The 11296-nt window shown below is 48.4% G+C and overlaps 2 protein-coding genes across 2 annotated transcripts; both read left to right on the top strand.

Moving 5' to 3' along the window:
- The first annotated feature begins 831 nt into the window (after positions 1-831).
- Positions 832-4983, top strand: LOC119278913 (UDP-D-apiose/UDP-D-xylose synthase-like). The gene is made up of 9 exons (XM_037560290.1): positions 832-1293; positions 1509-1601; positions 1708-1815; positions 3413-3527; positions 3615-3748; positions 3834-3935; positions 4151-4243; positions 4328-4463; positions 4565-4983. The coding sequence occupies exons 1-9, from the start codon at positions 1021-1023 to the stop codon at positions 4684-4686; spliced, it is 1176 nt and encodes a 391-aa protein (XP_037416187.1). The 5' UTR covers positions 832-1020; the 3' UTR covers positions 4687-4983.
- Positions 4984-6699: 1716 nt separating this feature from the next.
- Positions 6700-9620, top strand: LOC119278912. Its single transcript, XM_037560289.1, has 2 exons — positions 6700-7005; positions 9171-9620. Exons 1-2 carry the CDS (start codon positions 6778-6780, stop codon positions 9285-9287), a joined length of 345 nt encoding a protein of 114 aa, XP_037416186.1. The 5' UTR covers positions 6700-6777; the 3' UTR covers positions 9288-9620.
- Positions 9621-11296: the final 1676 nt, after the last annotated feature.

The following is an 11296-nucleotide window of genomic DNA, read 5'->3' as shown; positions in this document are numbered from 1 at the left end:
TTTTGTAGGGGACAGTTCCAAATCACGGCTTTCACTCGAATGGCCTCACGTAGGGAATGATAGTTTGCTCGGATACACCAATAGAACCTTAGCATAGACGTGGAGGTCCGTATACAACTACAAATTTGGGACCGGATATGCGTCGGTTAACTGAAAAAATGATTCACATCAGCCACTTCATTTCTGTCTGTAAGATCAAAATCCAACCATCCGCAATTCATTTGCTTCCTCCAACCTTCTCCCTCCTCATATCCAAACGACCTCCTGTGCAACCACCGGTCTTACCCAACCCCATCCATCCGTCTCCACCACCTCGCCGCCCCCACTCACCCCTATGAACGCACACTGCACACACGCACACCCTACCTCTACGAGCACCTTCAAGAGACTGAGCCGGCACCCATTGAAAGCGCATCGCGAAATAAATGCAGGAATAATGTGAGCACCAGGATTTGAATCCTGATGGGCTGGGGATACCATTGTCCCTTTGACCATCCAACCACGGGTTGGTTCGCATCCTCTTGAGTTGAGACACGCACGAGCATCGTTTGAGAGAAACAGAAGGTAGAAAACAACCAACGCGTCTGACACATGCTTTACAACCAAATCAAATCAACCCACAAGCATAATCATCAAGGAAGAAAAGGTATCCAAAGAGGAGAACTTAAGAAACATCTGGTGAAGAAAGAGTGAGAGGGGCCAATCTAGAGAGAAGGGGGGGAGGCCGGGCCCACAGGGCAGCGGATCTCGATCTGGCCGGTGGGGCCCACCCACCCCGAGAAACCCCATTCCTTCCTTCCTTCGGCCACTCCACTCTCGCCCCAATCCCTTAAATACCGCCACCCCATCGACGCCGTACCATCGCCAGTTCCCCACCGACATCGCCGCCGGATAGATAATCCCAGCCCAAACCCAACCAGACCCGATCCCCGCGCGCATTCCCCCCGCTCCCCGCCCCGGATCCGACCGTCCGTCCACCACCGACCGCGCCGCGCGACCGCCGGGGGAGAGAGGTTGAGCATGGCGAGCGGGGGCAGGACGGATCTGGACGGCGGCGCCGTGGCGCCGCTGACCATCTGCGTGATCGGCGCCGGCGGCTTCATCGGCTCGCACCTCTGCGAGAAGCTCATGGCCGAGACCCCGCACACCGTCCTCGCCGTCGACGTCTACTGCGACAAGATCCGCCACCTCGTCGACCCGCCCCCGCCCCACCTCGCCGGCCGCATCGCCTTCCACCGCCTCAACATCAAGAACGACTCCCGCCTCGAGGGCCTCATCAAGATGGCCGATCTGGTACGCCCCTCCCCCCTCCCTCCCGCCCTCTAATGGCGGGCGGATTAGTCCGCGAAAAATGGAACGATTTTCCTGGGATTCAGTTTCTTGATTCAGTTGCAAGTAGCGAGTTCGTCGCTTGAAAAGAAAACAGTTGGCGTTCCCTGAATTAATTTCTGGAAAAACCGCTGACGATTTCGTTTCTGCGTGTCGGTGGCTGGATCTGCTCCGCGAAGACGATAAACCTGGCGGCGATCTGCACGCCGGCGGACTACAACACGCGCCCGCTCGACACCATCTACAGCAACTTCATCGACGCGCTCCCCGTGGTACGTGCTCACCTCCACCCATCATCCCACCCAAGATTATATTCCTCGGCGCTTTCGGCGTTGCCAAGCAAAGAATGTCTGAATGTCTGAATGTCGGCGTGCGCAGGTCAAGTACTGCTCGGAGAACAGCAAGCGCCTGATCCACTTCTCCACGTGCGAGGTCTACGGCAAGACCATCGGCAGCTTCCTCCCCAAGGACCACCCCCTCCGCAAGGTGATGAACTGAACATGACATCCCCATCCCCTTCCCTTGCTCAGTGCTCACACTATCTGTATGCGTCTGTGTGTGTCACTCCCCAAGTGACATCAGTGGATAATGCGGTACCTTTTTCGGTTGGTTGAATAAACAAACGGGCTTGATCTGGTTTGACTGGGGTGGAATTGATTGGATTTGGTGCACGTTGCTAGATTGTGATTGATGTTCACCTGTAATTATTCTGTCCTTTGTAGTAGAGTCCTTAAATAAAAGGTTGGCCTAGATCAGGTGTTGGTTGGGAGTGGAATTATTCTAGTTGAGGCCTTGTTGGTTGTTGGATGACACTGGGATAATGTCTTGTAATGGTGGTTTGGCCTGAAGCTTATGGAGTGGCTTGGCTTTAAGGAAGAGCAGAGTTTGACTGCATACGCTGATTTTACATTTTAGCGATGGTCGGTCTGAAGAGGAGTTGCTCATTGGTTGATATGTCTAGTATTCCCTCCCTTTCTTTTTACTCCGCACATTAGATTTGTTCGAAGTCACTAAGTAAACTTTGACCAAATTTATATTAAAAAATGTCAACATCTACAGCACTAAATAAATATAATATGAAAGTATATTTCATGATGGATCTAACGATATTTAATTCGTATGGTGAATGTCAATACTATTTTGTATAAACTTGGTCAAACTTACTTTGAAGAAACGGAGGGAGTACCTTTGTATGGTACAGTCCTTAAATTGTCCTGTATTTGATATTCACCTGTCATTGTCCTGTTCTTTTAGTACAGTCCTTAAATAAACGGTTGGCCTGGATTTGGTGTTGGTTAGGAGTGGAATTATTCTAATTGAATCCTTGTTGGTTGTTGGTTGACACTGGGATAATGTCTTGCAATGGTTGTTTGGTGTGAAGGTTATGGCATGTCTTGACTTTAAAGGAAGAATAGAGTTTGATTGCATACATTGATTTTACATTTTAGCGATGGTCTGTCTTAAGTTGCACATTGGTTAATCTGTCTAGTACCTTTTTGTGGTAACTTACAGGGCTAGCTCTATGAGAGGATGCTGTCATTTGACAGTATTACTTTTCTAGGTTGACAAATAATTAATTGTTCAAGCTATGTTCCGTGTATTTCAGTGTTTGTTCTTCTTATGTTGCTTGTTTGTTAATATTTCCGAGTTGATTGTCCAGTACCATACTATACCAACTTCCAGGGAATAGTTGTGAGCAAGGATACTGTCATTTCACATTGTCTGCTCTCTTAGCTTGAAATATATATATTTTGGCTCAAGCTATATCATGCTTATGCCTGTCACTGCATATTGCTCTGCAAGTGAATGTAGTAATTTACAAAACGTGCTGCCATAAGTAACTCCCCTTTTCTTATTCAATTGTTTAGTTGGAGTCTCATCATTTAAAGAAGACCCTTAAAAGTTACAATGATTTTTGCTATTCTTGTCTTTAGATTCTTGTCTTCGTAGCAATACTATACTCAGCCTAGTAGTAACAATAATTTGTTTGGTCGTCAGTGATGTGTATTTCCCATGTCAGAGTCACATATTCATATGATCACACCTGGCTGTTCAGCTGATGCTCCGTGTACCTTTCAAACAGGAAGCTGAATTTTATGTGCTGACAGAAGATGAGTCACCCTGCATCTTTGGTCCAATCGTGAAACAGAGATGGTCCTACGCGTGCGCAAAGCAGCTTATCGAGAGGCTTGTTTTTGGTGAGTGGGAGAACTTAATTTGTTGATTGTGCCATTAGTAGCACCCTTAAAACCTTTTCTGACCATGTATGTTTGAGTTTCCCCCAGCTGAAGGCGCAGAAAATGGCCTTGAATTCACGATTGTGAGACCTTTCAATTGGATTGGGCCAAGGATGGACTTCATTCCTGGCGTTGATGGTCCTAGCGAGGGTGTTCCTCGGGTTTTGGCTTGCTTCAGCAACGTATGTAAACGTATCCCTGAATACCTTCATTGCACTGTGTTCAGTCATCTTTCTTACAAGATATACCATGGCAATGGATGTGCAGAATCTCCTGCGCAGAGAGCCCCTGAAGCTTGTCGATGGCGGCGAGTCCCAGAGAACTTTTGTTTACATCAAGGATGCCATTGAAGCTGTTCTTTTGATGATTGTATGTCTGCTCTGTTTATGTTCTACTCCCTCCGTCCGGAAATACTTGTCATCAAAATGAATGAAAATGGATGTATCTATAACTAAAATACATATAGATACATGCATCTAAATGACAAGTATTTCCGGACGGAGCGAGTATCTATTTTTTCTGATGTTACTCGGCATTATTTACTGCATCAGTGGAACTTAAATCTCTGTTTTCTTGTGCCAAAGGAAAACCCTGCTCGAGCCAATGGTCATATCTTCAATGTTGGGAATCCTGACAATGAAGTCACTGTTAGGGAGTTGGCCGAAATGATGACAGAGGTATGTATGCCATCAACCGGCAATAGCAACTGTATGTTCTGTTACTCTGTCTCTTCTGAATCTTTGGTTTGCATTCATCTGCAGGTCTACGCTAAGGTCTCAGGAGAGCCCCCGCTGGAGGAGCCTGTGATCGACGTGAGCGCGAAAGAATTCTATGGGGAAGGGTACGACGACAGCGACAAGAGGATCCCCGACATGACCCTGATCAACAAGCAGCTAGGTGTGTACATCACTGAAACCACGCAACAGCGTGTTTGTTCCGCCTTTCATTATCCTCCAGATTTATACTAGTGTACCTAATGTCTGATCTCCAAACTGCAGGGTGGAACCCCAAGACCCCTCTCAAGGACCTGCTGGAGACGACGCTGACCTACCAGCACAAGACCTACAAGGAGGCCGTCAAGACGCAGATGTGCCTGGCCACGGCGACGCCTTCAAGCTAGACGGGCTCTTGATCTTTTGGAAGCCAGATACTTATATCGTAGTGAAACAAACCGTCGTCGTCGTCGTTTTTGTCGCGCCTCTAGATCCCACCCCACCCACCTATCTTCTTACCTACCTAGATTCGTCGTCATTGTGTAACCCTATATCGGGCAAAGGGAACTGAGTATCTGAGTATCTATTATATACCTGTGGTGGCAGTGTTTGTTACATTTTGTTGGTTGGTTGCACCTCCCGTGCTATTCTTTTGCTGTTAGTGAGAGAGATATATTCTTGTTCGGCATAGCTGATTATGATGATGTGAGATTACGGTCTGGAAGTTTACAGTATTAGTTTTCAGCACAGTCAATCTCAGAGTTTTAGTGAGCTTCAGTCAGTCAGAATGATGCGTCGGTCAACAGTTCTGCCTGATTATTTTGAACCTGGTTCTTCAGGCTGCAAGTACAATGACGGCATCACCGACTAATAATCTTCCTCAAATAGTTTTATCCTCTGAAACAAGACTAGTATTGTGACTGAAACAGTGGCCATGTTGCAATCATGGGCTGAGCTGGTCCTGGCCCACCCAGGCCCGGCCCTAAAATCCAGGGCCTAGGCCTGATGGGCTTGCCCGTGGGCTGGGCTTGGGCCTAAGTTTTGAGCCCACCAGCAGGGCCTGGACGGGCTTGGGCTTGGCATATTGGTATTTTAAGGAAGAGGCCCGGCTCATGGCCCTAAGCCCTAAGGGCTTTTCAAGGCTTTTCACCAGATGGGTCGGGCTTGGGCTTCAAAAGTAGGCCCGATGGTAGGGCCTGAGAGGGCCTGAGCCTCAGTTTTCTGTCATGGGCTTTTTTAGGCCCGGCCCGGCCCATGGCTAGATAAGAGCACCACAAAAGCGCTCCCTTTGCAACAAGACCCACGTTCTGATTGCAACAACAGTAACCATGTCGCGATCCCGGGAGAAAGCAACCAGTGCGGTGCTTGGTTCCCGGCCTTTTTGTTGGCAGTGCTTGGAGGGAGTGCATGGAACTTGGGTGAGCTCTCGGTGAGTGCATCCATGTCGAAAAGGGCAGGTCAAGACGAGAGGTGGGAGACGAAAGGGGATCTCACTTGCCGCCCAGAGAAAAAGAAAAGGAAACCGAGCTGTTCTCGTCATCTCACAGGAGATAACAGAAAGGAAAATGGTGGGTGTTGAGCAGGCCGATAGGTACACTTGTTGAGCATAGAGGGACCGCAAGACCTCCCATGTTGAGGGTCTCGTGTTTGCAACTTGATCCCATGTTGCAAGCCGCCGGTCTGTCCACGTGCGGGAGGGATACGTTGCCCGCCCTTTTAATCAAAGTTGGATCCGGCGGTAGCGGAGACGGCCGACTTGTGCCCAATTATCAGCATGATGTTTCCAAGCGTTTCCCATTCAGTTTTTATCTGAGGGTTGTCCGTGTTTGTTCTAATGTGTGCAATTACTATGTTTTGTTGATCAATAAAGTTGGATCGTCTGTGTAAAACTAAGGTGGGCTAATTTGGTTAGCCCTTCAAAAGAGTCTAATTTGGTTAGTGTTCCAAAAGAAACTAATGTGGGCAAGATCTACTTTATAGTTCCAAATCAATGCACGGAGAAAAAGAAAAAGGAAAAAGACACATGTCCCATGTGCTCCGCGAAAGCCATCATGGCCATCGATATATTGGTGCACTATTTATGATTGTTTTGGGATAGCTCTCATCGTAATGTATATCATCTTCAAATTTTACACACACGTACGTAGTATACATCCGTATGAATGTGTTAACTGCTTTTAGAAAATTTTAAAAGTTAAAAAACGCTAATTCTCAAATATTCAAAAAAGAGCTCTCCCACCATTCAGGATTTCAATTTTTCACAGCTTGTACACCTACGAATATATCATTTTTGTAAAACATCTATGAGTAGGTACTTTTTAAGATTTATTTGAATTTGAATTTAAATGTAAGTAGTAGTAGTACACAAATATTTTTGTAAACTGGTCCTCAATAAACCCCTTAATTAAATCCGGCGCAGGTCAGACCCGAGCCGCACCGCACCGCACGAATCCTATCGCCGAGAGAAAGTCTTTGGGTTTGGGGAACGCCGGCGGGAGATGGGCAACGCCGGGAGCGCGGGCTCGCCGGAGCAGGCGAAGAAGCCGGAGCAGGCCGACGGCGGGGGCGGGGGCGGGGCCCCGCCGTCCACGGTGCGGTTCTTCCCCGCCGCCGCGCAGCACACGGCCAGGCAGCCGCCGCCGATTAAGCTGGAGGGGGAGGACCTGCCGCCGCCGCCGGCCGAGGGCGTGGAGGAGGACATGGCCGCCCCCCGCAACCTCTGGCAGGTACGTACATGGCCGCCCTCGCCCGCCCGTCACCCGATTCCCGGTTATTACCCCACGGCCGAGCCAGAAACCCCCCAAAAATCCTCCATGGTTACTCAACTGAGCCGGATAGGGGGGAGATTCTTACCTGGATTGGCGTTCGGTATGAATCGGGGGGACATGCCGATTATCAGTTGTTTAGAACTGAAAATCTAACCATCTGAGCACACACCTTGTTGCTTTTGATCTTCAGAACATGAGAATTTACCATCCCTGCTCCCTGAGCCGAGCATGGAAAGTATAATGCTGGATTCAGTTGACGGGAGCAGGCGCGACAGCAATTAGTCACGATGACTCCGCCTGTAAAACCCACTGCTCCCTGATGTAGCTAGCTAGTAACCGCTTTTAAGGTCACCGGGGGGAAATTTAATGTTATGTGTTACTGCTTAACACGGCGACGATGATGATTTTAACTCCAATAAGAAGCTTTGACTTGCTTCTCGTCTAGTTGATGTACTGTCAATTGGGTCTCGGTGTTAAGAAACCGACACATTCCTTGAGAGAACCCCTACCTTCATTTTCGTGCGATTTCCTGGTGATTAAATTACTGCACTATGGATATGCGCTAGATCAGCTATCAAGCCTCGGTCTTTGCTATTAGTGAGATCTTGTTTCCAGAAACCTTGTGAGATTGCAGAATCAGGAGGGACCTGCGCTACTTGCATCACGGTTGTTCAGAACTTCACTGTAGGCTTCTCTTTAGGTGTTCGATATGTGGTACACACCTAAACTACTTTCTGGCATGTTGCTTTTTAAGTTTCTACCATCACTGCTTCCAAAATAGAGCATGGCAAGTATATGTGCACGTAGTGCAACTTTGCATGTACTTGTTGCTGAATTTATTAACCACTAACCACTTTGAGCCCGGAGTCAACTGGGGTTTGAAGCAATCACGTATCTCTGAAGGTGCTGTGAGACATCATTTGTTACGCATTCATCCGCTTACAGAGACAGTGCCAATTTTAAGTTTAGATAGAAGCTTTGATTTGGTTCATCGTCTAGATGATGTAGATCATATTACTGTTTTCTGTCCGTTGGTGGTTACTGTCGTAAATTCAGAGAAATCAGCACACCCATCCAGAGCATGGCAAGTGTAATGTGGATGCAGAAATTCTATGTTTACTTGACGCTCAATTTAGTGACCACTAACCACTTTGAGGTCACTGGGGTAGTGGGGTTTGAAGCGATTACATACCTGTGAAGGTTCTGTGAGACATCATTTGTTATGTCTTCGTCCACTTACAGAGACAGTGATGATGGTTATAAGTTCAGGAAGAAGCCTTTGTTTGATTCATCTAGTTGATGCAGAGCATCTGACTGTTTTCTGTCAGCTGGTGTTTACTGTCTTAGGTTCAGATAAATCAGGACATTCCTTCAGAAAACCCACTTATATGCCTCTAGTTTCCTGTGATCTGCCGGCGAATATTCCGCTGCGGTATGCGACCATGTGGTCATTGATTCATCCCTGTTAGATAGTAGTACTGCGTATTTCTGCCCGTTAGTCTTCAGAGAAACCAGCACAACACATCCTCTGTTTTGCGCTTCTTAGATGAAAATGGCGCTACACAATAACTAATCAGCACAGCGTATCCTGTGTGGTTTTGCTCTTCAAAACTACACTGTTGGCTTCTCTTTAGGCGTTCGGTATATGGTACACATGTAAACTACTTTATAGGTGTCGCTTTCGAACCATCTCTGCTTCCAAAATCGAGCATGACATGCATAATGTGCATGTAGCAATTCTATGTTCACTTGGCGCTGGGTTTAGTAACAACTGATCCCCTTTGAGGCCACCGGGGTTTGAAGCGATTACCTATCTCTGAAGGCTCTGTGAGACATCATTTGTTGTTACGTCTCCGTCAGCTTACAGAGACAGCGATGATTTTAAGTTCAGTAAGAAGCTCTGGTTTGGTTCATCTTGTTGACGCAGAGCATATTCCTGTTTTCTTATCATATCAGTTGCTGTTTACTGTCTTTAAGTTGAGATAAATCAAGAAATTCTCCCAGATAACCCCTATGCCTCTAGTTTCCTGTGATCTACCAGCGAATATATTGCTGCAGTATATGGTCATTTGCTCTCAGAGAAACCAGCCATCATTCATTCATTCGCCTCGTTGCTCTTGCAGGTGTACGCGCTGGGAGCGTTCCTCGTGGCGCGGTGGGGCTGGGCCAAGTGGAAGGAGAGCAAGGACCGAGACGACTCCGAGGATGGCCAGCTGCCACCGCCGGCTGCTTCATCCTAGGCTTAACTCCTGCCACCGCAAGGACCGACCGGGCTCCGCTTCCGGTCTGAACCATCACTCTTAGTTATAGCAAAGTAGATGAACTTGGCCGAACTTTCTCCCACGGGTAGCGGTGGCGGTGACGATGAGCCGACGGCGTTGCATCATCGCTATATCCATGCGATCAGAGGTTTTTCCTCCCATCATCGTGGCTGTGTAACCGTATAATGTGCGGATTCGCAGCAAGCGACATGTGTGCTTCCAATCGTTCGTACTGTTGGTTCCTTGTTCATCAAACTTGTGGTGCTACTGAATCATATATAACTCAGACAAATTATTTCACCAGGCCGCAAATGCATTGGTACAATATTGCGAATTACCTATTTACTACTCCCTCCGCTCCGTTCCTTAATGCAAGACGTTTTTTGACACTAAACTAGTGTACATTATGGGACGGAGGGAGTAGATGACATGAAAATAGAAATAAATGAATAAGTAAAATCCTGAAGCAGTTCCATGATCCATGTTCGTGAGGCTGCAGGGACACGAATGGTAACCCGGATCAACTAACTGACTAGCGACGGCTCATCGTCCGCTGGCGGCGAGGCGCGACGGCAGCAGTAGCAGGCGGAGATCACGCCGCCCGCGGTGGCCCCGGCGAGGGCCAGGAGGGCGGCGCCGGCGACGACGACCGGCCCGCCGCCGTCCGCCCCCGCCTCGGGCGGGAGGTAGAATTTGCCGAGCAGTATGTAGTAGATGCCGATGAAGGACACGAAGTATGCCGCGAGGCCGGCGAGGAACAGCCCGACGTCGCCACGGCCCGCCGGCGCCCCTTGGTCGTCCTTGCTGCCGCCGCCGCCCTCGAGGTCCCTGTACTCCCCTGCAGCCGCCATTGCCGCCGCCTCCTCCTCCGCCGCCGGACCGGCCCGCTTCGACCGGGAGAAGCTGCACCCGCGAAGGAAATTTGTTAAGCTGCTGAGGATTAGTCCTCCTCATATTGCATGCATGGTAAGTCGGTTGTCGGACGGATCGATCGCTACCTGAAAATCTTGGTCATCGAGTAATTTGTGATTGTTGGGAAGATGGGAGAGAAGCAGATGGGATGGAGTCGAGGCACCAAGAGGAGAGGAGAGATCGATTGAGGAGTTTAATTATGGAAGCGTGTACGGGACTGAATCTGCAACAACCTGGCGACTAATCTGCAGTAAATCCCATCTGTAACCGCGCCAGTTTTTTTAGGGTTTTCTTTTGGAGGCGCTGCTCGATCGCATCCGTCCATCACAGAGATAGCCAGCGCAGAGATGATGACGTGGCTCACACCACGCGCGCGATGGGCATCGTACGTGCAACACGTATTGCAGCAGTAGATGCTCAAAAAACATAATGAGAGTTGCCCGCCCATGGTAAGATGGCCTTTGTCGGTCTTGGCAGTTACAAGCAACTATCAACGAGCCATGGCGAAGATAGTTGCGACAGGAGAGGCAAGATGGTTGAAGCCAGACCCAAAGGTCACCAAACTTAATGTGGACGCGGCCTTTTTTGTGGAGCAAGGAGTTGGAGCTACGGAACGCGATATTTTCCTTGCAGCTCAATGTATGTTTATCCCATATGCAGCGGATGCAATGACATCAGAGGCAATTGCGATGAGAGACGGACTGAACTTGGCAAATAGCCTAGGGTTCCAGCGAGTTGAAGCGGAATCCGACTCTCTAACAGTGATCAACTGCTGCTCCGGTCAGAGTATTTGGTGGGACATGGCGGCAGCGATATTCGCGGAATGTGTGGACGTCTCTACCTTGATTGGGAAGGTCAACTTTAAGCATTATTTTCGATCGGCAAATCAAGCGGCGCATGTGCTAGCTAATTTTAGTTATTGTAATAAACTTTCTTCTAGTTGGACCGACGAGCCTCCAGATTGTCTGGTGAACAAGCTCGTAGACGATGTATCTTTATGCATTAATCAATAAAGTTAGTCATGATGGCCTTCCTTAAAAAAAAAACTAAAAAAACATGTACTGTAAGTAGAGAAG

This window comes from Triticum dicoccoides, chromosome 3B (genome assembly GCF_002162155.2).
Source record: "Triticum dicoccoides isolate Atlit2015 ecotype Zavitan chromosome 3B, WEW_v2.0, whole genome shotgun sequence".
Classification (NCBI taxonomy): Eukaryota; Viridiplantae; Streptophyta; class Magnoliopsida; order Poales; family Poaceae; genus Triticum; species Triticum dicoccoides.
Note: the sequence above shows the minus strand (reverse complement) of the source record. Positions and strands in the feature narration are given on the sequence as shown.

Excerpts from the sequence above, each read along its gene's own strand:
- LOC119278913 (XM_037560290.1), top strand. The coding sequence starts at position 1,021 with ATGGCGAGCGGGGGCAGGACGGATCTGGACGGCGGCGCCGTGGCGCCG. Across the intron at positions 1,294-1,508 it reads TCATCAAGATGGCCGATCTG|ACGATAAACCTGGCGGCGAT; the intron begins GTACGCCCCTCC and ends TGCTCCGCGAAG. Across the intron at positions 3,936-4,150 it reads AAGCTGTTCTTTTGATGATT|GAAAACCCTGCTCGAGCCAA; the intron begins GTATGTCTGCTC and ends CTTGTGCCAAAG.
- LOC119278912 (XM_037560289.1), top strand. The coding sequence starts at position 6,778 with ATGGGCAACGCCGGGAGCGCGGGCTCGCCGGAGCAGGCGAAGAAGCCG. Across the intron at positions 7,006-9,170 it reads CCCCCCGCAACCTCTGGCAG|GTGTACGCGCTGGGAGCGTT; the intron begins GTACGTACATGG and ends TTGCTCTTGCAG.